The sequence below is a fragment of the Pleurodeles waltl genome, chromosome 7 (genome assembly GCF_031143425.1).
Source record: "Pleurodeles waltl isolate 20211129_DDA chromosome 7, aPleWal1.hap1.20221129, whole genome shotgun sequence".
In the NCBI taxonomy this organism is placed as follows: domain Eukaryota; kingdom Metazoa; phylum Chordata; class Amphibia; order Caudata; family Salamandridae; genus Pleurodeles; species Pleurodeles waltl.
The window spans coordinates 299,831,243-299,858,758 of record NC_090446.1 but is presented as its reverse complement, the minus strand read 5'-3'; the positions used below and the strand labels follow the sequence as shown (position 1 = coordinate 299,858,758).

Sequence of the window (27,516 nt, the reverse complement as noted above, 5' to 3'; positions counted from 1 at the left end):
TTGCCCTTTCTCTAGATTTTCTTTGTTCCCATAGCATGTTTCTCTTTCTTTTATATCACTTTCCTCTTTTTCTTCCATCGCGTATTACCTCTCTCTTCCTTTTGACACAACTTGTTCTCCTCCAGTCAATACCTCCATCTCTCATTATTTTTGGAGTTAATATAATGTGGCATGTACTGGTGGAGGACCTACACACAAAGTCTGAGTGAGCAGTGGCTGTATTCAAATGGAACTAACTGCCACCAACCCCCAAATCTAATCTGAGAGACCCTCAAAGGAACAGCTGGTGACTTTGGAGAGGTGCTGGTGAAGGTTAAATACTCTAAATTCCCGCCAAAGGTGCCCACAACTGTCAAAGAGCGCTCCTTACAACCTGCTTTGGGTCCTCCTGTGAACTTCATCAGTGAAATGAAAGACAGGCAGGGCTAGGTGCAGTCCTCGAGGAATCCTTGTCCATTCTAATACCATTCTGTCCCTCTGGTGTAACACGGTAGCATACTGTAGCCATGAGGATTGAAGTATGCAAGAAGAGATTCACTACCCAGGAAACCTGACTAATGGACAGCTGTAATCGTCCTGCAACTCAATGACATTTTAACAACAGGTTTCTTAGAGATCTGAGGGGGGCTGTAAGAGTATTGATTTTGTTCATGATTTGCGTTTTTCCCATCTAAGCGTGGCCTGCGTTTCGTTGTCATACATAAAGCACCAACTTTCGAACAATGCACTAGCAAATACTTTACCTGCTAATAAAAAATGCTGATTGCAGCTCATTAATTTGAGACACAAAGACTTGTCAGTTTCTCTAAGGGACTAAAAACGCAACTCAAATTCCAAAGATATAAACAAACTCTAGACTCTGAAAATAACAAATATCTCAACCCTCACAGAGAGACAGCTCTCAATAAACACCCATAGTAGGTGGAAATTAGCCATCTTTTTTTATTTAAAAGACTGTTTTCTGGGAGGTTTGTGTCAAAAAAGCTCTTTAGAGGTATACCTAAGGCAGTCCGGTCTTGCCCCACTTCACATTCCAATGGTAGTCCAGGTTTAAACAGCTGCTCATCCTTCTGTTGAGGATATGTTGCGCCGAGAAGCCCAATGTACAATTAAGACAGGCCACTAAGAGACGTTCGGTGATGCACATCTCAAAATAGCACAATTCTGGGTGCAGTTGAGCATTTAGAACGTAAGATCCCTCCACACTTAGGGCTATATTTACAAAGCATTTGCACCCCATAGCGGCACATTTGCAGCAAAATTTTGCCGCAAATGTGATACTAACGGACCACTACAAGGTGCCATCTTTAAACCCTTTGCACCACATCATGCATAATATATGCATGATGTATGCAAAGGGGCCGTTCCTCGTTAGAGGGTCGCTATAAATGGTGCAATGAAATCTACAAGATTCAATTGCACGCTTTCTGTTGTCATTTTTAATGCCGGCTTAAAGTAGGTGACAATGAGGCTCCCATTGATTTCAATGGGACTCTTAACACTATACTGGATTAGCATAATTTTGTTTTACACTAATCCAGTATAGCGTTACAATAGCGTAAAAAAAATGATGCCATTTCCCCTAACATGTGCCACGGTGCGCTGTATTTTAAATATGGTACTACCATGGTGGTGTTAGGGGACGCAAGGAAAGTGGCGCATCACTAGTAATGCCCCACTTTCTTGTAAATATGGCCCTTAAGCTCCTGTCAATGTCAGATTGTGAACAACCTTGCTCCTCTGTCAACATATATTCTTTATTGAAACAAAGGGGCATTTTATCCTGACCTTACATTTAAATATTTTTTAACTCAAACTGAAATATTTTGTACTCACTTGAGAAACATGCTTGCCAAACATGGCATATGAAACACAACTAAATTAATCAGTTTAATCCATGTGCAGCCTGGCCATTGAAATATGCTTGTTTTATCCCCAAAGGGGTTCTCTAAATGTGGTTGCACTGTTTTACCCTCTAGTTTCCAATGTTACCATCCAGTGGGCTTAGAGTTCCATAATAAAAAACATATTTAACGTCAAATACATAAAAGCTACAAAAAACCTGCAAGCTTCACATTTAGATTTCTACAGAGGAAAGACAATATTTCGCAGTTAATTGTCAACAGATTGCATTTGACACACTTCCACATAAACAAGCCATGATCAATCAAAACATCTCCATTCTATTGGAGATTAATGTAGGAAAGTTAACAGTTGACCAAATTCACTTCTTCAGTCTACTGGAGATTAACTCAGAACAGTTGACAGAGGACCAATGGGAAATTAAATAACTCAATTCCTTAGCAGAGTAGATGATGAATTACATTTTCCATTCATCCATACTGTGGATTATGCTGTCCTTGCAGGTTGTGAAAATATGACCTGCATATAACCGTGGCCACTTAGATAAAACTTTGGCAAATCAATTAAAATTTCCCTAATGATTTTTATTATAAGGTGCTTGTCAATAACTCATAAGTTAGTCATAGCCTCCATGTTTGTGAATATTCTGTGACAGCGTGTTGGAAAAAACAATATTTTTATTTCTTCTCCATGAAGCAAAATTTTCAGAAGTATTATGTAGGCAGAGATTTATCTACACTAGTATCTATGGCATATATTTAATTAACTAAATGAAATCTTTTGTGGCCTACTCATTGCCAAGCTCTAGTTTCCACATGGTTTGTAATTTCCCTCACTATTTCTTCTAATGGTAAGGAATACCATGTAGGTTATTTTCATTTGCTCAGATTGTAACAGCCCTCTTATTGCTTAGTGGAGATTCAAGTGAATGTCCACAATACTGATGTCCAAAAAGAAAATCACAGTTAGGTGCTTAAAGACTGAGGACTAAATCATAGGACCGCCACACTCACATTGACAGTCAGACCGCTGCACTCCAGACTGTCCGATTACAATCCTTGCAGGCGGACCCACCAGTGGACCTCCGTCCCCTCTCGGAACATGGTTCCCGACTGCATGACGGTGATCAGAGCTGTACTCAGCCAGGACGGCACTGAACTCCGCACCGCCTGGCTGATTACAACTCCCCTCACTGCCACCCTTTCACCACCATGGGGGGCCCCTGCCCAGCATCCTCAGAATGCGTACTGTGCGCATTCCAAGGGTGCTGGTCATCCACCCCTCTGTGGTATGAGATAGCACTCAGCTCCTTTAAGGGAGCCGAGTGCTCTCTCCTAGCACTGTCCTCGCCAGTCTGACCAGTGGGAATGCTCTATTGCAATGTTCCAGCTGGTAAGACCGGCGGAAAAATTGTAATAAGGCAGGGGAGGACACCACCGCCCTGGTGGTGGCATCCTCCCCGCAAGTTTGGCGGTCCGGTGTTGGGACCACCAAATTCTTAATAGGGCCCCCAGTCTTAAGCTATCTGAAATTGGGTCTGGAGTCCCTGAAATAATAAACTGCCCCATCAGTCATAGTCTGCTGCATTTCATTATTTATATGTTTACATTTTTAAAAATATCAGGTGTTGACGGTTAATGTTATGTGGGTGTAGGTAATATTCAGAGATTTAAAATAATTAACAATGTTTACCCAGAAACAAATGAGATGTCATCTTAAACTTTACCTTTATGAAAAATTTCAAGTTTGTGTGCTTCAGAAGGTATTGTCGTTAATCAACATTTAATATATAAATTAGCAACAAGACATGGGAGACTGTTTTCAAATGGCAATGCTATGTTCATTTACTCAAATAACAACCAAGCTAATAAGGTAAACTCAAGGCAGAGAAAAAATCCAGTTTCAGTAGTTTTCTAGCGCTTCAAGCACTGATGCATGCCTATTTGAACTAGTAATATGAGATTCTAAATTGCAAAACAATTGATTCAGAACAAACAGCTGTGATGCCCTACTTAGATTTAAGAGTCAGGACATGTTGGCATTTTAATTACATTGCATATATCAATACACTTATTAAAACAATCTACCAGATCTGATGACATAACTTCTTCCTTAGTTCTGTCTGATCATTTTGGAGTGGTTAAAAGGTAATTCCACATGAAAATTAGATAGCATCCTCTTGGAACAACTGGGAGGCACAGCAGATATGGCGAGCTTGGATAATTTGTGTTTTGAAACCGTTTCCTGTATAGTGTTAGTTGCCAGAATTTCACAGCAATCTTTCGTATTTCTGGTATAGCAAATGCCGATTTATGAGAGCAAACTGCAACATTATCGACTTATTGATGCATTTTAAATTACTTGGAGTGAGTTTTCACTTACTCCATAATATTATGTTCCACTTTCTGTGGACTAGCTCCATCTAACCTTGAAGTCTACTTCAACAAGTCTGAAATTGCACACATAGAAAATTAGGAAGGGTATTCAAAATATGTACTAAGCTAAGGATACTAAAGTACACCTAGATATTCCTGTACTGATTGACAGTGTTATTTCGGAGCTCGCCATCCAGCACCTTTCAAACATTCTCTAAACTCTCTAAGGTCACCAAATCGTCTAGATAATAAGTGGTTCATAGAGATTGATCCTTCTAAAAAAACACATAATTGTATGAAACTAGATCCTTGCTTTCCCAACCAGCTTATAATCAATGCCCATATAGTGCTAACTACAACTGGTAAGAGTAGTTAATTTTCAGGGTTGACCTTGAAGTGTCCTGTTCACTCTAAATCGACTACCTCTGAGGTTTATGTTGCTTCCTGTGCTCCTACACAGTTTAGAGCATATTTCTGAAGGGGATCATGTATTCCACCAGTCAATCTGGTTTATAGATTGACTAACACCTTAAAATGGAAATCTGTAGGCCAGGAAACATTCAATAGAGGTTTCAAGCTCTGTTCTCAAATTTGAAAAACGTATGTTAAGCAACGACAAGGATGTTCAGTAGATCCACTTTAACGTTTTTGTATTTGCTCCCAGGAAACCCAACTGCACACCACAACAGCAAAATCCTCTGTTCCAATGTTTCATGGGTTCACTGATTAAACGAAGAAACTCCGAAAAAAACATTCAAACTATTGAAGAACTTAATTCATCCATTGATTTATCTAAAATAATCAAGACAACTTACATTCTTTCACTCAGCAATTTCATTCTAGCAAATTCAATGATAGTTCTCCAAAACAACAATATAGGAACGTAGCCATAAGTGTCTTAAAGTGTATACTAAACACACAGTTAACAAAAAAAACAAAAAACAAAACCATTCTGGATTGAATACGAAGCATGACTACAATATAACATTTAAATGTGCCATTCAAAAATGTAAATCTACAATTGCCCAGAATATCAAAATAGCAGACTACATTCATGATCATAATGTAGATTTTTAGTGCTTGGTTTTCCAATGCATTTCAAAGCACAGATCGACCGAAAGCGTACCTTGAAAAAAAAGGGAAATTCTCTATAATTGAATCCTTTTAGTTCTCGCAAATAGATAGTCATCAACAAAATATAAGGGATTTTATATTTTCTACTGCTCACCTGGAAATTACCTCAGATTTGTTTATTAATATGTGGAGTACACGTCATATCGATTACTAAATTAACTAATATTTTTTACTGGGTGATTTGAATCTTTTAATTCACACATTGAAGTGTGATTGAAACAGAAATCTTAGTACTTTTTCAAAACATTAAACTAAAACCAACCAAAGGTACCTCCTCGATCTCCTCCCGCTAAACTTAGCTCTGTATATTCATACATTATATGCAAATGGTTTACTGTTTGGTTCATCTTGTGATTCCCTTCATTCTAGTGACTACCAATCCAAGAACATAGCTAACCATGCTTAGAAACAACTGATATGACCCATAATGTAAAGAGCTTAAATATTCATTACCAATACACGAACATAACTGAGTATAAACTTGCTATTCCAAACAAATAATCCTCTACCCCTTTAGCAGTTAACCTTTTAGACCAAACGTTTGTGGTCCTACTAAACTGTAACAAAATCACAGCAACATTTAACGAATTCAGATCTCTACTAAAGCTGAAGAGATTGAAAGTCAAATTATCAGGAACACAGTACTCCTGGTAATATAATTGAGGAATGCATGGCCTTTTTAATAGTAATGAAAGACATTGAAGAAAGGTTCTGCTTTAAAAACATAGCGACTAAAATCCTGGAGAATAATCTATTAAAAATATTTTATAAACCAAAGCAAACTACTTCTACACCATGCAAAACCAAACTCAGAAAACTGTTTGAAATGTTGAAATAGTCATTACGCACATAACTAAACAAGAAACTGAAAAGAGAAATGTTATTAACATTTCTGCCATACAACAAATGTAAAAAAGTAATTTTTTTCATTATGAATTTATTAAAAAAATCAACGTCCCTGTTGACCAAATCTAAACAAGTAGTTGAATATTCTATCAAAGAGATAATTAGCCTGTAGGAGGCTGGACTGGCTTGTAGTGAGTACCAAGGGGTACTTGCACCTTGCACCAGGCCCAGTTATCCCTTATTAGTGTATACGGTGTCTAGCAGCTTAGGCTGATAGTTAATGGTAGCTTAGCAGAGCAGCTTAGGCTGAACTAGGAGACGTGTGAAGCTACTACAGTACCACCTAGTGTCATATGCACAATATCATAAGAAAAAACAATACACAGTTATACTAAAAATAAAGGTACTTTATTTTTATGACAATATGCCAAAGTATCTTAGAGTGTACCCTCAGTGAGAGGATAGGAAATATACACAAGATATATATACACAATAGCAAAAATATGCAGTATAGTCTTAGAAAACAGTGCAAACAATGTATAGTTACAATAGGATGCAATGGGGACACATAGGGATAGGGGCAACACAAACCATATACTCCAAAAGTGGAATGCGAACCACGAATGGACCCCAAACCTATGTGACCTTGTAGAGGGTCGCTGGGACTATTAGAAAATAGTGAGAGTTAGAAAATTAGCCCTCCCAAGACCCTGAAAAGTGAGTGCAAAGTGCACTAAAGTTCCCCTAAGGACAAAGAAGTCGTGTTAGAGGAATAATGCAGGAAAGACACAAACCAACAATGCAACAACTGTGGATTTCCAATCTAGGGTACCTGTGGAACAAGGGGACCAAGTCCAAAAGTCACAAGCAAGTCGGAGATGGGCAGATGCCCAGGAAATGCCAGCTGCGGGTGCAAAGAAGCTTCTACTGGACAGAAGAAGCTGAGGTTTCTGCAGGAACGAAAAGGGCTAGAGACTTCCCCTTTGGTGGACAAATCCTTCTTGCCGCGGAGAGTCGTGCAGAAGTGTTTTTCCGCCGAAAGAACGCCAACAAGCCTTGCTAGCTGCAAATCGTGCGGTTAGCGTTTTTGGACGCTGCTGTGGCCCTGGAGGGACCAGGAGGTCGCAAATTGGACCAGGAGAGAGAGGGGACGTCGAGCAAGACAAGGAGCCCTCTCAGCAGCAGGTAGCACCCGGAGAAGTGCCAGAAACAGGCACTACGAGGATGCGTGAAACAGTGCTCACCCGAAGTCGCACAAAGAAGTCCCACGTCGCCGGAGAACAACTTAGGAGGTTGTGCAATGCAGGTTAGAGTGCCGTGGACCCAGGCTGGACTGTGCACAAAGGATTTCCGCCAGAAGTGCACGGAGGCCGGAGTAGCTGCAAAAGTCATGGTTACCAGCAATGCAGTCTAGCGAGGTGAGGCAAGGACTTACCTCCACCAAACTTGGACTGAAGAGTCACTGGACTGTGGGAGTCACTTGGACAGAGTTGCTGGATTCGAGGGACCTCGCTCGTCGTGCTGAGAGGAGACCCAAGGGACCGGTAATGCAGCTTTTTGGTGCCTGCGGTTGCAGGGGGAAGATTCCGTCGACCCACGGGAGATTTCTTCGGAGCTTCTAGTGCAGAGAGGAGGCAGACTACCCCCACAGCATGCACCACCAGGAAAACAGTCGAGAAGGCGGCAGGATCAGCGTTACAGAGTTGCAGTAGTCGTCTTTGCTACTATGTTGCAGATTTGCAGGCTTCCAGCGCGGTCAGCAGTCGATTCCTTGGTAGAAGGTGAAGAGAGAGATGCAGAGGAACTCGGCTGAGCTCATGCATTCGTTATCTACAGTTTCCCCAGAGACAGAGACCCTAAATAGCCAGAAAAGAGGGTTTGGCTACCTAGGAGAGAGGATAGGCTAGCAACACCTGAAGGAGCCTATCAGAAGGAGTCTCTGACGTCACCTGGTGGCACTGGCCACTCAGAGCAGTCCAGTGTGCCAGCAGCACCTCTGTTTCCAAGATGGCAGAGGTCTGGAGCACACTGGAGGAGCTCTGGACACCTCCCAGGGGAGGTGCAGGTCAGGGGAGTGGTCACTCCCCTTTCCTTTGTCCAGTTTCGCGCCAGAGCAGGGCTAAGGGGTCCTCTGAACCGGTGTAGACTGGCTTATGCAGAATTGGGCACATCTGTGCCCAACAAAGCATTTCTAGAGGCTGGGGGAGGCTACTCCTCCCCTGCCTTCACACCATTTTCCAAAGGGAGAGGGTGTCACACCCTCTCTCAGAGGAAGTTCTTTGTTCTGCCAACCTGGGCCAGGCCTGGCTGGACCCCAGGAGGGCAGATGCCTGTCTGAGGGGTTGGCAGCAGCAGCAGCTGCAGTGAAACCCCAGGAAGGGCAGTTTGGCAGTACCAGGGTCTGTGCTACAGACCACTGGGATCATGGGATTGTGCCAACTATGCCAGGATGGCATAGAGGGGGCAATTCCATGATCATAGACATGTTACATGGCCATATTCGGAGTTACCATTGTGAAGCTACATATAGGTAGTGACCTATATGTAGTGCACGCGTGTAATGGTGTCCCCGCACTCACAAAGTTCAGGGAATTGGCTCTGAACAATGTGGGGGCACCTTGGCTAGTGCCAGGGTGCCCTCACACTAAGTAACTTTGCACCTAACCTTTACCAGGTAAAGGTTAGACATATAGGTGACTTATAAGTTACTTAAGTGCAGTGTAAAATGGCTGTGAAATAACGTGGACGTTATTTCACTCAGGCTGCAGTGGCAGGCCTGTGTAAGAATTGTCAGAGCTCCCTATGGGTGGCAAAAGAAATGCTGCAGCCCATAGGGATCTCCTGGAACCCCCAATACCCTGGGTACCTCAGTACCATATACTAGGGAATTATAAGGGTGTTCCAGTAAGCCAATGTAAATTGGTAAAATGGTCACTAGCCTGTTAGTGACAATTTGGAAAGAAATGAGAGAGCATAACCACTGAGGTTCTGATTAGCAGAGCCTCAGTGAGACAGTTAGTCACTACACAGGTAACACATTCAGGCACACTTATGAGCACTGGGGCCCTGGGTTACCAGGGTCCCAGTGACACATACAACTAAAACAACATATATACAGTGAAAAATGGGGGTAACATGCCAGGCAAGATGGGACTTTCCTACACAACCCCCCCCCCCCCAAACGAAGGACAATAAGACTAGCCATGACCTGATGAGTCTTCATTGTCTAAGTGGAAATATCTGGAGAGTCCATCTGCATTGGAGTGGCTACTCCCAGGTCTATGTTCCACTGTATAGTCCATTCCCTGTAGGGATATGGACCACCTCAACAATTTAGGATTTTCACCTTTCATTTGTTTTAGCCAAAGTAGAGGTTTGTGGTCTGTCTGAACAATGAAGTGAGTGCCAAACAGGTATGGCCTCAACTTCTTCAGAGCCCAGACCACAGCAAAGGCCTCCCTCTCAATGGCAGACCAACGCTTTTCTCTAGGGGTCAACCTCCTACTAATAAAAGCAACAGGTTGATCCTGGCCCTCAGAATTAAGTTGTGATAGGACTGCCCCTACTCCTACTTCAGATGCATCAGTTTGGACATAGAATTTTTTAGAGTAACAAGGGCTTTTCAGGACAGGTGCAGAGCACATGGCCTGCTTCAGCTCCTCAAAAGCTTTCTGACAGTTTGCTGTCCATAATACCTTTTTAGGCATTTTCTTGGATGTGAGGTCATTAAGAGGGGCTGCAATGGAGCCATAGTTCTTAATGAACCTCCTGTAATACCCAGTGAGGCCTAGGAAGGCTCTCACCTGAGTCTGAGTGGTAGGGGGAACCCAATCAATAATTGTTTGGATTTTCCCCTGAAGTGGTGCAATCTGTTCCCCACCAACAAGGTGTCCCAGATAAACCACCTTCCCCTGCCCTATCTGGCACTTTGAAGCCTTGATAGTGAGGCCTGCCTTTTGCAGGGCCTCCAAAACTTTCCATAGGTGGACCAGGTGATCATCCCAGCTGGAGCTAAAGACAGCTATATCGTCCAAATATGCTGCACTGAAAGCTTCCAGCCCTTGCAGGACTGTGTTCACCAACCTTTGAAAAGTGGCAGGTGCATTTTTCAAACCAAAAGGCATTACAGTAAACTGGTAATGTCCTCCAATGGTTGAAAATGCAGTTTTAGGTTTAGCATCTTCTGACAATTTGATCTGCCAATACCCAGCAGTCAAATCAAAAGTGCTTAGATACTTGGCAGATGCCAGTGTATCTATGATCTCATCTGCCCTGGGTATAGGGTGAGCATCAGTTTTGGTTACCAAGTTGAGACCTCTATAGTCTACACAAAACCGCATTTCCTTCTTTCCATCTTTGGAATGGGGTTTTGGTACAAGTACCACAGGAGAAGCCCATGGACTTTCAGAGTGCTCAACCACTCCTAGTTCTAACATTTTCTGCACCTCTTGCTTTATGCAGTCCCTGACATGGTCAGGCTACCTATAGATCTTACTTTTGACAGGTAAACTGTCTCCAGAATCTATAGTGTGCTCACACCAAGAAGTGGTACCTGGCACAGTAGAGAAGAGTTCAGAGAATTGATCTAGGAGATTTATGCAATGGTCTTTCTGCTCAGCAGTAAGACAATTAGCCAAAACTACACCTTCCACAAGAGCATCTTGTTCTGTGGAAGAGAAGAGATCAGGTAGAGGATCACTGTCTTCTTCCTGTCCCTCATCAGTTGCCATGAGCAGGGTGAGATCAGCCCTGTCATAGTAGGGTTTCAGGCGGTTGACATGGAGCACCCTAAGGGGACTCCTGGCAGTGCCTAAGTCAACTAAATAGGTGACTTCTCCCTTCTTTTCAACAATTGTGTGGGGTCCACTCCATTTATCTTGGAGTGCTCTTGGGGCCACAGGCTCCAAGACCCACACTTTCTGCCCTGGTTGGTACTGAACCAAAACAGCCTTCTGATCATGCCATTGCTTCTGGAGCTCTTGGCTGGCCTGAAGGTTTTTGCTGGCCTTTTTCATGTACTCAGCCATCCTTGATCTGAGGCCAAGTACATAATCCACAATATCCTGTTTAGGAGCTTTTAAAGGTTGTTCCCAACCCTCCTTTACAAGTGTGAGTGGACCCCTAACAGGGTGTCCAAAAAGAAGTTCAAAGGGGCTGAAGCCCACTCCTTTCTGGGGTACCTCCCTGTAGGCAAAAAGGAGGCATGGTAGAAGGATATCCCATCTCCTGCGGAGTTTTTCAGGGAGACCCATAATCATGCCTTTGAGAGTTTTATTAAATCTCTCCACCAGTCCATTTGTTTGTGGATGATAGGGTGTTGTGAACTTGTAAGTTACACCACACTCCTTCCACATGGCCTTTAAGTATGCAGACATGAAATTGCTTCCCCTGTCTGATACTACTTCCTTTGGGAAGCCCACCCTAGAAAATATTCCCAGGAGGGCCTTTGCCACTGCAGGTGCTGTAGTGGTCCTTAAAGGAATTGCTTCAGGGTATCTTGTGGCATGGTCTACTACCACCAAGATAAACCTATTGCCTGAAGCAGTAGCAGTAGGAGGGTCAAGGGGGCCAACTATGTCAACCCCTACCCTTTTAAAGGGTACCCCAACCACAGGCAGTGGAATAAGGGGTGCCTTTGGAGTTCCACCTGTCTTGCCACTGGCTTGACAGGTTTCACAGGACTTACAAAAATCTTTTGTGTCCTCAGACATCCTAGGCCAATGAAACAATGGAACCAGTCTGTCCCAAGTTTTCATTTGACCCAGGTGCCCAGCTAGGGGAATGTCGTGGGCAAGAGTTAGGAGGAACTTTCTGTACTCCTGAGGAATCACTAATCTCCTGGCAGCTCCAGCTTTAGGATCCCTATGCTCAGTGTACAAGAGGTTGTCCTCCCAGTAAACTCTATGAGAGTCACTGACATCCCCATTAGCCTGTTTGACAGCTTGCTTTCTGAGACCCTCTAATGTGGGACAGGTTTGCTGTGCCACACTCAGCTCCTCCCTGGCAGGCCCCCCTTCACCCAAAAGCTCAGCAGTGTCTGCTTGAAGCTCCTCTGGTGTAGGTTCTGCACAGGGAGGGAATTCTTCTTCCTCAGAAGTTGAATCCACTGTAGAGGGAGGGATAGTAGGAAGTGGTTTGCTTCTACTAGCCCTAGCTTTAGGGAGCACTTGGTCCATTGTTCCAGGATCCAAGCTTCCCTGTCCTTTTTGCTTTTTGGCCTGAGCCCTTGTCAAAGCAAAAATATGCCCTGGGATGCCCAGCATTGCTGCATGGGCCTCCAACTCCACATCTGACCAAGCTGATGTCTCCAAATCATTCCCTAATAGACAGTCTACAGGTAAATCTGAAGCTACCACAACTTTCTTTGGACCAGTAACCCCCCCCCAGTTGAGATTAACAACAGCCATGGGGTGGCTAAGTGTGTTGTTGTGAGCATCGGTTACTTGGTACTGGTGACCAAGTAGGTGTTGTTCAGGGTGGACCAGTTTCTCTATGACCATAGTCACACTGGCTCCAGTGTCCCTGTAGGCCTGAACCTCAACACCATTTATTAGGGGTAGCTGCTTGTACTTATCCATATTAAGGGGACAAGCAACTAAGGTGGCTAAATCAATAGCCCCCTCAGAGACTAACACAGCCTCTGTGGCCTCCCTAACAAGGCCAACCCCAACTAAGTTACCAATAGTGAGCCCAGCTACTCCCTTGGATTGGCTATTAGTAGGTTTGCTCCCACCACCACTGCTATTAGTAGGGACACTAGGGGTAGCAGTAGGGGTTGTAGTGGTAGGAGGCTTGGTGCTTTTCTTTGGACAACTGGGATCTGTTGTCCAATGGCCTTTTACTTTACATAAATAGCACCATGGTTTCTTTTCTTTGTTTTGATTAAAGGAGGATTTGGGCCCACCACCCCCACCAGAGTGTTTTTGTGGGCCTGATGAAGACTCATTTTTAGATTTGTCCCCACCCTTGTCAGAAGACTTGCCATCCTTCTTTTTGTTGCCATCTTTGTCACCCCCTGTAGGAACTTTTCTGTTCACCCTTGTTCTGACCCATTTGTCTGCCTTCTTTCCCAATTCTTGGGGAGAGGTCAGATCAGAGTCCACCAAGTACTGGTGCAACAAATCAGACACACAATTATTAAGAATATGCTCTCTCAGGATCAAGTTATACAGGCTGTCATAATCAGTAACTTTACTGCCATGTAACCACCCCTCCAAGGCCTTCACTGAATGGTCAATGAAATCAACCCAGTCTTGTGAAGACTCCTTTTTGGTCTCTCTGAACTTTATCCTGTATTGTTCAGTGGTTAAGCCATAACCATCCAGGAGTACATTCTTAAGAACTTTGTAATCATTAGCTTCATTTTCTTTAACAGTAAGGAGCCTATCCCTACCTTTTCCACTAAATGATAGCCATAGGATAGCAGCCCACCGCCTTTGAGGGACATCCTGTACAGCACAGGCCCTCTCAAGTGCAGCAAACCACTTGTTAATGTCATCCCCCTCCTTATAAGGGGGAACTATCTTGTGCAGATTCCTGGAATCATGCTCTTTTGCAGGATGACTATGGGGAATACTGCTGCTGCCACCATGGGTTTCTAAACCCAGTTTCTGTCTCTCCTTCTCTACTTCTAAAGTCTGTCTATCCAAATCCAGCTGTTGCTTCTTGAGCTTCAGTCTGGTTTGTTCCACTCTCAATCTATTGAGCTCCCTTTCTAACAATCTGTCATCAGGGTGGGTGGGAGGGACATGTCTTGAAACAGAAGTATGGTGAGAATGGACAGAAGGAGACCTGTCCCTTACAGAGGGCACCCTAACAGCTTGGCTAACAGAAACATCAGTACCACTGTGGTGTGAATAAATGCTTTTGCTATGATGTGAGACAACACTATTTGTATGGTGTGACCCAACATCATTACCAACTATGCTAGACTGTCTAGTAATGGGCAGGCTAGGAAGTTTCTTTCCTGAATCTTTTCCTGGAGGAGTCCCTGGATCAGATTGGGAACCATTAGCTACTTTTTCAACAGATGGGGCACTTCTTGCCTTATCTTGTTCTCTAAGCATGTTAAGTAACAATTCCAAGGAAGGATTCTTCCCTACACTCAAACCTCTCTCTATGCAGAGACTCCTTGCTCCTTTCCAGCTAAGGTGATCATATGCAAGTTTGGACAGATCAACATTTTGGCCTGTGCCAGACATTTTTAGAGAGAGTTGAAGTGATAGAAAAAGAGAAAAAAGTTTGTCAGAGCTTTTAGAAAGACAGAGAAAAAAACTTTTTAAACTTTTTTGAACTTTTTAGAAAGTTAGAAGTACTTTTCAGCACTTAGAAAAGAGTGAAAAGAGGAAAGGCAAAACTTTTTGGCTATGTGTATATACACTGACCTTGTTTTGTATATTTTTCTCTTATGAAAAGTACAATGACAAGAGTGGTAAGTAGTCTCAAAGCACTTATCCCACCGCTGCACAACCAATGTAGGAGGCTGGACTGGCTTGTAGTGAGTACCAAGGGGTACTTGCACCTTGCACCAGGCCCAGTTATCCCTTATTAGTGTATATGGTGTCTAGCAGCTTAGGCTGAACTAGGAGACGTGTGAAGCTACTACAGTACCACCTAGTGTCATATGCACAATATCATAAGAAAACACAATACACAGTTATACTAAAAATAAAGGTACTTTATTTTTATGACAATATGCCAAAGTATCTTAGAGTGTACCCTCAGTGAGAGGATAGGAAATATACACAAGATATATATACACAATAGCAAAAATATGCAGTATAGTCTTAGAAAACAGTGCAAACAATGTATAGTTACAATAGGATACAATGGGGACACATAGGGATAGGGGCAACACAAACCATATACTCCAAAAGTGGAATGCGAACCACGAATGGACCCCAAACCTATGTGACCTTGTAGAGGGTCGCTGGGACTATTAGAAAATAGTGAGAGTTAGAAAATTAGCCCTCCCCAAGACCCTGAAAAGTGAGTGCAAAGTGCACTAAAGTTCCCCTAAGGACAAATAAGTCGTGTTAGAGGAATAATGCAGGAAAGACACAAACCAACAATGCAACAACTGTGGATTTCCAATCTAGGGTACCTGTGGAACAAGGGGACCAAGTCCAAAAGTCACAAGCAAGTCGGAGATGGGCAGATGCCCAGGAAATGCCAGCTGTGGGTGCAAAGAAGCTTCTACTGGACAGAAGAAGCTGAGGTTTCTGCAGGAACGAAAAGGGCTAGAGACTTCCCCTTTGGTGGACAGATCCCTCTCGCCGTGGAGAGTCGTGCAGAAGTGTTTTTCCGCCAAAAGAACGCCAGCTGCAAATCGTGCGGTTAGCGTTTTTGGACGCTGCTGTGGCCCTGGAGGGACCAGGGGGTCGCAAATTGGACCAGGAGAGAGAGGGGACGTCGAGCAAGACAAGGAGCCCTCTCAGCAGCAGGTAGCACCCGGAGAAGTGCCAGAAACAGGCACTACGAGGATGCGTGAAACAGAGCTCACCCGAAGTCGCACAAAAAAGTCCCACGTCGCCGGAGAACAACTTAGGAGGTCGTGCAATGCAGGTTAGAGTGCCGTGGACCCAGGCTGGACTGTGCACAAAGGATTTCCGCCGGAAGTGCACGGAGGCCGGAGTAGCTGCAAAAGTCGCGGTTCCCAGAAATGCAGTCTAGCGAGGTGAGGCAAGGACTTACCTCCACCAAACTTGGACTGAAGAGTCACTGGACTGTGAGAGTCACTTGGACAGAGTTGCTGGATTCGAGGGACCTCGCTCGTCGTGCTGAGAGGAGACCCAAGGGACCGGTAATGCAGCTTTTTGGTGCCTGCGGTTGCAGGGGAAGATTCCGTCGACCCACGGGAGATTTCTTCGGAGCTTCTAGTGCAGAGAGGAGGCAGACTACCCCCACAGCATGCACCACCAGGAAAACAGTAGAGAAGGCGGCAGGATCAGCGTTACAGAGTTGCAGTAGTCGTCTTTGCTACTATGTTGCAGATTTGCAGGCTTCCAGCGCGGTCAGCAGTCGATTCCTTGGTAGAAGGTGAAGAGAGAGATGCAGAGGAACTCGGCTGAGCTCTTGCATTCGTTATCTACAGTTTCCCCAGAGACAGAGACCCTAAATAGCCAGAAAAGAGGGTTTGGCTACCTAGGAGAGAGGATAGGCTAGCAACACCTGAAGGAGTCTATCAGAAGGATTCTCTGACGTCACCTGGTGGCACTGGCCACTCAGAGCAGTCCAGTGTGCCAGCAGCACCTCTGTTTCCAAGATGGCAGAGGTCTGGAGCACACTGGAGGAGCTCTGGACACCTCCCAGGGGAGGTGCAGGTCAGGGGAGTGGTCACTCCCCTTTCCTTTGTCCAGTTTCGCGCCAGAGCAGGGCTAAGGGGTCCCCTGAACCGGTGTAGACTGGCTTATGCAGAATTGGGCACATCTGTGCCCAACAAAGCATTTCCAGAGGCTGGGGGAGGCTACTCCTCCCCTGCCTTCACACCATTTTCCAAAGGGAGAGGGTGTCACACCCTCTCTCAGAGGAAGTTCTTTGTTCTGCCATCCTGGGCCAGGCCTGGCTGGACCCCAGGAGGGCAGATGCCTGTCTGAGGGGATGGCAGCAGCAGCAGCTGCAGTGAAACCCCAGGAAGGGCAGTTTGGCAGTACCAGGGTCTGTGCTACAGACCACTGGGATCATGGGATTGTGCCAACTATGCCAGGATGGCATAGAGGGGGCAATTCCATGATCATAGACATGTTACATGGCCATATTCGGAGTTACCATTGTGAAGCTACATATAGGTAGTGACCTATATGTAGTGCACGCGTGTAATGGTGTCCCCGCACTCACAAAGTTCAGGGAATTGGCTCTGAACAATGTGGGGGCACCTTGGCTAGTGCCAGGGTGCCCTCACACTAAGTAACTTTGCACCTAACCTTTACCAGGTAAAGGTTAGACATATAGGTGACTTATAAGTTACTTAAGTGCAGTGTAAAATGGCTGTGAAATAACGTGGACGTTATTTCACTCAGGCTGCAGTGGCAGGCCTGTGTAAGAATTGTCAGAGCTCTCTATGGGTGGCAAAAGAAATGCTGCAGCCCATAGGGATCTCCTGGAACCCCAATACCCTGGGTACCTCAGTACCATATACTAGGGAATTATAAGGGTGTTCCAGTAAGCCAATGTAAATTGGTAAAATGGTCACTAGCCTGTTAGTGACAATTTGGAAAGAAATGAGAGAGCATAACCACTGAGGTTCTGATTAGCAGAGCCTCAGTGAGACAGTTAGTCACTACACAGGTAACACATTCAGGCACACTTATGAGCACTGGGGCCCTGGGTTACCAGGGTCCCAGTGACACATACAACTAAAACAACATATATACAGTGAAAAATGGGGTTAACATGCCAGATGGTACTTTCCTACATAGCCTCACAAAAATAATGAGCTCTGCAGCTAACTTGATAGCTACTAATGTGCAATCAGAATCAGCCACATACTACTATCATTCTGTTAAGAAACGCAAACTTAAGCATGGCCATGTCAAACTCTTGAACAAAAAAACAATAGATGACCTTAACCATCTTGATGCATTCTTTGACCACATAGGCACACCATTTGTAACTAAACACATAGAAAACAGTGTTGCAACAGAACAAAGACAGTATTTGTAAGCTAAAAATCTAATACATGACAAAGTGAATGATAACCCCATAAACATTGATGATGAAATTAAAAATGCTTCTTAATTGTATTAAATTTTTCCTCGGCTTTAAGCACACAAAACACAATATCTTCCTTCTCACTCCAAAACAAAAGTTCAGAATTGATAAGCTAGAACTAAAATGGTTCAAATCCTACCATATAAAAAAGGTGCAATTCGTAAAAACTGGAAAACCCCTGTGGCTGGCTAAGTTTACGGTGTACCCTATGGTGTGGTACCTTATACTCAGTCCAAGCAACCTATAGTGATAGTGAATAGGTGTCCAGATAGCAAAAGCTGTCTACGTGTGGTTGAGGAGAGCAGCTGAAGCTTATCCAGGAGTAATGTGAAGCACTTGCAATACTACAGTAGTCAGACAGTAACGCACCCACAAGAAAGAACCACACATGTGTTGCAAAACAGATTCTTTATTACAGCAGTAACTACTAGACTAGCATTTAGATATCTCGCTTTGGAGATATCTACACACAATATGTACACTAAATAACAGGCAGAAATAGCATAAAATACACAAGGCCCTATTGGGGGTGGGGCAAACCATATACTACGTAAGTGGAATGCGAAATAGTGAACCCCACCATGGTAAGTGGGGTAGTTACCTTGGAGCGAGGGAGATGAAAACACCAGAGGTAAGTACGGTATGTGACCCCAGAGTGGTTACCTACCCAGTAGTCCCATAGACTAACAAAGGGAAGTAGTGGTTGGAGTCTGTGTGTTTCAGAACCTTTCCCAGTGGATCCCGAGAAAACCAACAGTCAAGAGGAAGGTTGGAGAGTGCCCCTACCCAAGAATACTCAGAAGAGAGGAATAACTACACCAGGGGACCCAGTTGCAGAGAGAAGAAGGGGCTCTCACTGAAGTCAAGGGAAGCCTCGGATTGTCCAGCTGCTGTCACCACCTGTGGACCAGGCCGGTGGAACCCAGAGATGGATTCTAGACATGGAGGACCTGCGAAGGAAGGGGACTGAGTCTAGCACCCTTGGAGGTGCCCAGGTGGTGCAGGTGGGGATGCCCACCCTCCTAGAGATGAAGTTCCTGCAAAGGCAGTGGAAGAAGAAGTCCAATTGTGAGGTCCAGGAGCTGCAGAGGATCCCAGGAGTTGCTTATGAGCCGTCCCTCGATGGTTGCTGGGTTGGGGGAGGGTCAATGACCAGTGAGGCCACCAACAAGCACTGGCAAATGCATGCAGGAGCTGTAGAGGTATTTGCAAAGATTTAGGGACCAACTAGGTCCAAGAGACTCTACCCTTGTGGGGGAGACAGGACTGGCCCTCAGCACGCGGAAATGTCTGCAAAAGTGATTAGAGTCCCCACAAATGACTCACAGGTGATGAACACAGGAAGTCACAAGGAGGCCTCAACAGCACAACAAAGCAGAAGTCCCACGTCGCAGGGCAGGGGCTGATCTTCGAGTTGCAGTGCGCCGGTTGCCTGGGTTTCTTGGTGCCTGAAGGTCTCCTGGAAGAAGACTCAACAAACTTTCGCAAGAGCGACAGTCACAGTGCACAGGGTTTCCAATCCAATGGCAGGAACAGGGGCCCACAGCCTCCCAAGCTGGTCAGAAGACAAGCAGGACTCTGAGGAGGCCACAGACCGACTACCTGTAATGCAGAGCCTTTCAATGTCCATGGAACAGCAGACCCCACAAGCCAGGCAGCATTGTCTTGAGGTGCCTGCAGATGCAGTGGAGTGACTCCTTTACTCCACGTGAGATTCTTTCTTGCTTCCAGTTGCAAACAGAGTCCTTGTGACCCTGTAGGATGCATGGCCTTGGATGTTGCGTAATTCTTGCAGGATCTGGAGAAACAATGTTGCAATGGGAGCCTTCCCACCAGAAGAAGACTTGTTTCAGTTCTAATGCAGACCAGCAGCAGTTCCAGAGGCCAAGAGCAGAAGATGTCTTGCAGAGAGTTCCCTGTAGAGTTTTGCTCGACGAATCTGAGGACCCACCCTCAGGGGAGCCCTTAAGTAACCCTAAAAAGTGGTTGGGCATGCACTGAAGTGACCTACCTATCAGAGGGGGTCAGGGATGTCATCTATATAGCCAAACCATTCAGATGCTCCCAGGGGCCTCTGCCTACCTTGTTTCCAAGATGGCAGAATCAGCCGGCCACCTGGCATAGCTCTGTGCACCTGCATAGGGGAGGAGCTGGACAGGGGGTGGTCACTCCCCTGTCCTTTTTGCAGTTTTGTGCCAGAGCAAGAACCGGTGGTTCCTGAACTGGTACAAACCAGATTATGAAAGGAGGGCACCAAATGTGCCCTTCAAAGCAGTCTAGTGGCGCTCAGAGGCTATCCCATACAAGCCCGTAGACACCTAATACCAGTGCTTTAAATGGAAAAATAGAAGTGGAGGTACTCTGTGCCAGAGTACCTGCTTGTTTCTGAGAAGTGCCGGTACTCTTCAATTAAAAGTATTGCGTTTTTCTTGAGATGTGCCGGTACTCTCCCTCTCAAAATAAAAAAGTGCCGGTACTCAGTACCGGAGAGTACCGGCCCATTTAAAGCACTGCCTAATACTCAAAGAGAAGTTGGTCATACCTCTTCCTTGCAGGAAATCCTTTTTTCTGCCTTTCTGTTCCGCAGCCAGACTCATCAGCAGGGAGCAGAACAGTGTCTGGGCTCAGCAGCAGCACTGGAATTGGTGTAGTTGCATGATTCCAACATGTTTGATACCAAACTAGGGTTGGAGAAGCATTTATGTAGTTGGATGACTCCTGTTGAACAGTGTCCACTACATACCTTAAGATGGCTTCCCACAATTACAAAGCCCAGGGAATGGAGTCTGGGGTTTGTAGGGGTACCTTACTCATGTAAGGGTACCCTCACATTTAGGGACCAGAACCCTGCCCTGGGGCTGAATGGCCTACCAGAGGGATGACTTATAGTGTCTAAACGCAGTGACCAGGATATGCCTTATCCTGGTGATGAGAGGCTGCATGCTTCATTTCATGCAGGCTGCAATGGCAGGCCTGCAGACACAGTTTGCAAGGGTTCCCAGGGGTGGCACAATACATGTTGCAGCCCATGGGAGACCCCTGGTGTACCAATGCCCTGGGTACCTAAGTACCCTATACTAGGGACTTACATGGGTGATTCAGCATGAACATTGTGGGGTGTAAATTTCATAAGCAACCAAATTTGGAGGAGAGCGCACAGGCTTTGGGGTCCTGGTTAGCAGGATCCCAGTGCATTGCAGTGTGAATACACTGACTTCAGGCAAAAGTGGGAGTAACCATGCTAGAAAGATGTTATTTTTCTACATGCTGTCCAGATTGGATCTGGACACAAGCCTGCTGACATTTCCCATCAGCGCAGAGAAGGCAGAAATTGCCATTGGGAAGGCCAGTCAGTGTCAGGGGGTGAGTGTTGAGGTTGGTCAAGGTATGTTAGTATCTCTCCAGAGGAGCACTGTCTGCTCCCTTCAAGTTGTGCTCTGAGTACACACTGTCCTTCCTCTGGGAGAGGGTGTAGGGTGATAGAGCCATGAGCCCAGGGATCCGCCTTCGGCCAAGTGCTGTCCATACTTTTGCCCTACTTCTTTGGGGACTGGCCGGAGTGGGTGGAAAATAAGTCATTGCTGTAGTGTCACTGAGTGCACGTTCGCCCTAATGAAACCTGGTCTTTGGGTTTTGAATTAGCAAGTCTGATGTTTGTTACCCTGAAAATCCCCTGTACAGAGTATTCCTACCAGAATTAACACTTACTCTGCTTGATTATAACATCCCCCATGTTTATGGGAGAAAGAACATTGTACCCAATTTTACCGAATGGAAAATTCAGCAGGTATAATCCCGAGAAGCTGGCAGTAAATCCAATATACTCATAAATTGTACAATATCACGCCTATTCAACATTATACAAAATGGCGGCTCACTGAGGCACTATCCCTCTATAAGACGAGTTACTTAACCAATACAGCCAGCCATGTACCTAAATACCAAAAAATACTTACAACAAAAGCTGACTCTATCCAGGGACTCCCACATGGATACTATTGACTACTGATGTTGCGCTTCAACAAACGATCACCTATTCCATGGTAATTCTCAGGTCATGTTTCACAGTTATCACAGTCATTGCCCTCTTCTAGCACTCCAGCCCACTTATTTAACAACATTAAACATTAAAAGAGAAGCTTCTCCAGAACAGTAGTTCACCTGCCTCACACTTCAAATGCATCTGTCACAGTGGTCATAGTGTCTTTTGTCAAACTACCTCTTAAGACTATGACAAAAAACATAGTTATTGATCTTTGCTCATGTGTTCCAAAAAACAAGAGGAGCATCTTTTCACCGAATGTTCACATCTGCCATGGTGTTTCAAATTACAAAAATTGTTAATCTGATAAGGTTATACTTATTGACAATATAACCTCATGAGATAGTGCAGGAATGGAGATGTAGACTCTTAAAGCTGTTTCAAAATGGTGTTCAGCACACTGCTTGAGAAGCTATAAAAATAAAATACATAATAATGCATCTGCTGCAGGCCAAAATGCCATTAAAGCACTGTTAACAGTACACACTACAATTTACAGTGCTGCATCAAGAACTACAAATGAGCCAATAGTTATTAATAATTTCATCTGACATGTACATTTCCTCCATGGCATCCACTTCTTCTGAAAGAAAAAAATGGAGGACTGTGAACTATACAAATGTCCCTTTTCATTCTTCAGTTACTTTACTGCACTGATTTTACTTTTCCAAGACGAAAAGACTTTTGTGAAAGAAGAGGCAATAGGCTGATTCTCTGTTGACCATCACTATATTCTATAAAGGACTGTTTGGTCATTGTAGCAATGACTCTCAAATGTTCTTTAAACATTTCTAAACATATTGTTAAATTCATCTCGGTCCACAATCAAGTGCTGTAAAGAATGTGCAAATAATTGTAAAGGTTGTTACTGCAGATGAATATTGTATCATCAGCTGATTCAGTACTAAGTATGTTGTTGTCTTGTCTTCTATAGGAAAACATTTACCAGGAATTTTTGGAGAGAGATTGGATCGAGTGGAAGAAGATGTTAGACGTCTTTCCCAGTCCTATGACAGCTTACTTAACATGGTGAACGGCATGGGTGACCACCTCCGGCTTAGCATACAGGAAGACACCAACAAAATGATTGGCTCACTGATGAACAGTCCGAGTGTGCCAGATTCCAGTGTGGGCTTCGGAGTCATTCCTGATGGAATAGTTGACGGGCCAGAAAGAGTAGGCATTACATACCCAGTAGTAGGGGACATTGCAGGAAAAGTGACAGAGGTAAGCGACCTCCTGAAAACCAAGACAGAGCTACTGGATGAGGTTCATGGAATGGTATTAGACCATGATGGGAGAATCAAGCACCTACTTGAAGCAGCCAAACCATCCCCACTAACCTCCATTGAAATGCTGGAGGAGTATATTGACAGCAAGCTGGCTAATGTAAGGGCAGAGATGCTGGATGGCTTTGAGAAGAAATTGCTCAACCTACAGAACACATGTGACTTCCGCATCAAAGAGGTGCAGCAGCAGTGCGAAGAGGAGAAAGCTGCCAACCTAAGGCTCCAACAGACTCTGGATGGCAAAGAGCTACAAATAAAGAAGGATATCAGCCACCTGGAGTCCCAGATTCAAGGTCTGACGGTGGTGGAGAGCTGTTGCAGCAACATCAACTATCTCAATGAACGTCTAGACAATGTAGAAAAGAGCATCCATGGGATTGCTGACTCCCAGAAGAACCTGAACTCCAGGCTGGACAATGAACTATCGCAGTTCTCTGCAGTGACGCTGGAAAACTTTTTCAATGGTCGCTTTGAGGATATGGAGGCCAAAATCAATGCCACTGAACGGGAAGTGGATGGTCGATGCCACGAAGTGGAAGACAACATTAGGGGTATGGTGGGTTTGGAGGTGGATGGCATTAAAACATCCTTTGATGACAAAATGAGAACTTTGGAAGAGAGGTTTGTCACTATTTTCGGCGAGCTTAGCAATGTCACCATGCCCATGACAGTAGATGGCGTGGTGATGCCCATGGTAGAGAATGAGCTTGCCACCATGAAGAAACATGCCAATGATGGTATAGAAGTTCTCCAGAACAGGCTGACCACACTGGAGAATCTCTGTTCTCAGCACTGCATTACCACTACCTCCACAGACCTCAACACTTTCAGGGCTGAAATTGAAGACTGCCGGAGCAAAACTCAGGATATCCTCCTAAAACTGGACATAAACTCAGACCTTCTGAGAAAGCTTAACCTCACCATGCTGGAACTCCAGAGGCAGAGGGAGGAGGAGGAATCTAACACCCTTCAGGGGGAAATCACCCTCCTGAAGATTAACCTTAGCACTGTCAGCAAATCACTCACTGGTCTGAAGGACTCCGTCACACAGTACTCGGATACAGTGCTACATGTCAATTCATCCTCAGAAGAGCGGGACCGTCAAATCTCAGATGAGGTGCACTCCATTCAAGAGAAAGTCCATGATCAGGGTTCTCGGCTGCATTTTAGTAACCGGCGTGTGTTAGATCTCCGTGGGGACCTTGAAAGGCTCAAAACTCGGATTCTGAATGATCTGGGAAACTGCAAACACGTGGCTCATGAAATTCAGAAGGAAGTAGTTCGGTTTGATAAACGTGTGGGACAGGTAGAAAGCACCTGTGGTCAACTTGGAGCTGTTACTGGAAGTTTAGACATCATCAAAGATGAACTGGAGAAACACACGGGGGGTCTGTGGGGCTATATGGACCACTTGAATGGAACCCTATCGGCCCATACCCAGGAGATCGTTTCTCTTAAGGACAGTCTGCTCGACTGCCAGGCCAAGGTGACAGAGCTCGCTGAGCACTTCAACAGTTTGCCAGCTCCCAAGGATGGCAAGAATCGCTGACGTGACCCAAAAATCAAGAGGAACTAAAATTAACTTATATATAAATATATATATTAAAAAAAACAGACTGCAATGTGACAAAGTGTTTTTTTAAGAAAGAATATAAATTAAAGCTGCTACATTTTCTGGTTCTATTTTTATTTCCAATATTAGTTTGTTCAGGGGCAAAAAACTGTCCCATGTTGTTGACTGAACTTTAAAGTTGGTGTTTTTGGACGGTTATTTGACACTGACTGTCCAGGTAGTGAAGCTGAACATTTGGATCATTAACACTTCCGTGCAAGTGTTCATATCCCTGTAGGTTGATGGCATTAAGCAACAAATCCCAACATAACAAAAACGAAGGGCTGTCGCAGATCATTTTCTTTCATAAGTTCAAATGTGGCTAGTAATTAATTTCACAAGATCTCACGTTTTTGGTGAACACAAACACTGTGCTATAATAGCGGGAGGGCGTGAGTCCCATTTGAATTACAGACAATCCGAAATGTAGAGACCTTCATTGTACAGTTGCTATTGCTACAAATTTGTGAGAAGGAGTGCTGTTTCTGCCTTTCATTGACATACTGTGAATTTGGACGAAAAAGAAATAAGATTTTTTTTTTTTTTTTTTTTTTTAATCAGATGGTAGCCCAGGTCTCGCTCATCTCCATGAAATTTCCTATACCCATTAACAACCTCCCCCTTTGAAATGGATACACTTTAAACAAATACCACTACGAGGTGTGAACATGTGAAAAAAAGGAAATGTACCCTTGTGAGAAATCAATTATGAAATATTAGTTTTAGTCTTCTCTCTGACATGTTTCTGCTTTGTGCCACCTACTCAGACCCATTCTACCTGCTGCGGGCAGAGGATGAAGCACCGTCTGCACCATTATTTTCATCTTAACTCACCACACGAGTGACCATTCAGGACACACCCTGTTGACAGTTTCTCTCACCAGAGATGTTATAAACGATTCAGTAGATGAATAGGAAATAACATTGAGAACTAGATTTGGGATTGCCTTTTGGTCCCTTCATTGTCTCTCCACCACCCAGAAGCTCATCTTCTGTTTGGTCCGTCGTTCACATGTCAGACTACTTTCTCTTGTTATCTTGCACTCCCCTCACTGACTTTTCTGTCACTCCTAGGATCGTATACCCTTGCTGATTTCTATCCATCCTGTCTCTAATCCCCTTCATGTGTCTTAGTCCTCTCCTGGGCACTGTTTCCATTTTTTGGCTTCTCTTCTATTCCATAGCTATTATCCCCTCTGTGTCTCTCCATCCTCACCTTGAACTCTCACTTCGCCCCATGGATCTTGTATCACCATGTTCTTGATCACCTTGCAAAGATATCTTTCTCCAGATGAATCTTCACCTTCCACTGGATCTTCTTCCTCTTCCCAGTGTCCCTTCTATAAATCTGTAGTTTTGTTGCATCTCCTGGTCTCTTTATCCCCTCCTGGGCTCTTCCCATACTCCATGGACCTTCTCCTTCTCCTCCTTTCTCTCCAGGTGTTCGGTGAGTTGGAAGTTGACTGCCTTCTCCAGGACTTTCACGGGGAAAGGGAACAGTTCGATGAGTGGGTAGTTGAGTAGTGGTGTGTGCATTTCCCTTAATTTGCTTTTTTATGTAATTATCCAAAATTTGGGAAGAATAACACAAAATGTCATGAACTGCAAACCTGGCATATGGTGCTATGTGTTTGCAGCCCATAGTCTATGCCCCACTTTGGAAACAAGATTTTATTAGGCACTAAAAATGCATAACGAAACCCAAGGGCTGCAAACAGCACCTACTTGTGTTCTGGTTGTTCACATTGCTCCTGTGAGCTTGAGCTAAATTTCTGCTGCAAACGGCATATAATTAAATAAAGTGGCATAATAGCATAATTTGCATAGCAAGCAAATTTCGAAATTATTCAATATTATACCAGCATGATGGAATTTTGCCTAGGCTTACTTATGTACCTCTTGTTGACTCTTTATCGCTAATGTTACCTCTTCGCTCCACATTCACCTCTCTCTGTAGTCCATCTCATTCGCTTTTCTCTAATATGAGGGCCAATCGGCCCTCATTGGTTCTTCTTTTCTTCAATAGCCCTCAATTCTGCTTGATGGCTCTTCTTGGTCTGCCAGGAGTGAGTAAGAGGTGTTCTAAAAGATTTACTTTTTACTTCTTTTTTATTCTATCCTTTTCTATCTTTGCTGGATCTTCTTCCTTTTGCTAACTCTTGTGGCCCTAGCTTGCTGCAGTTTGCCTCGCTCTTTATTTCTCAGACAAATGTTTATATTGTTGGCTTGTGTGTCCCACTTGATGACACGTGTTCTTCTCTTTGACCATGGTTTCAAATGGCTCATCTTCACCTAGTTCACTATTTTCACCACAGTTAAATACTTTTTACTCATTGTCCCATGTCCCCTTGAAGACCTACATTCCACCAGCTGACAAACACCACACCTGCCGAGGGGAGAGTGGGAGCCCACATTAGGATAAGGAGAGAAAACAAGGAACTCTAGTAGTGGTAGAAAGAAAAAGACAAACCCAGAAATCAGATGCATTTAGGTTTGAGAAAGGAAAAAGGATGCATAGAAAAAGAACCAAGAGCACTAGCAATAGAATGAATTGTAGAAGGGTACGCAGGAGCGGCAGTATAACTTATTAGACATCAGAATCCTAATACTGTCTATTGCTATATTTTTACAAAAAAAGCACACCGT

The 27,516-nt window shown here is 44.4% G+C and overlaps 1 protein-coding gene across 1 annotated transcript in view; it reads left to right on the top strand.

The window, feature by feature from the left end:
* Positions 1 to 25,388, top strand: part of EMILIN3 (elastin microfibril interfacer 3) — a 110,111-nt gene extending 84,723 nt beyond the window's left edge. The window contains exon 4 of the mRNA XM_069243723.1: positions 22,904 to 25,388. Coding sequence (XP_069099824.1) covers positions 22,904 to 24,807 — 1,904 coding nt within the window. The 3' untranslated portion in view covers positions 24,808 to 25,388. The remainder of the gene's footprint in view (positions 1 to 22,903) is intronic.
* Positions 25,389 to 27,516: the final 2,128 nt, after the last annotated feature.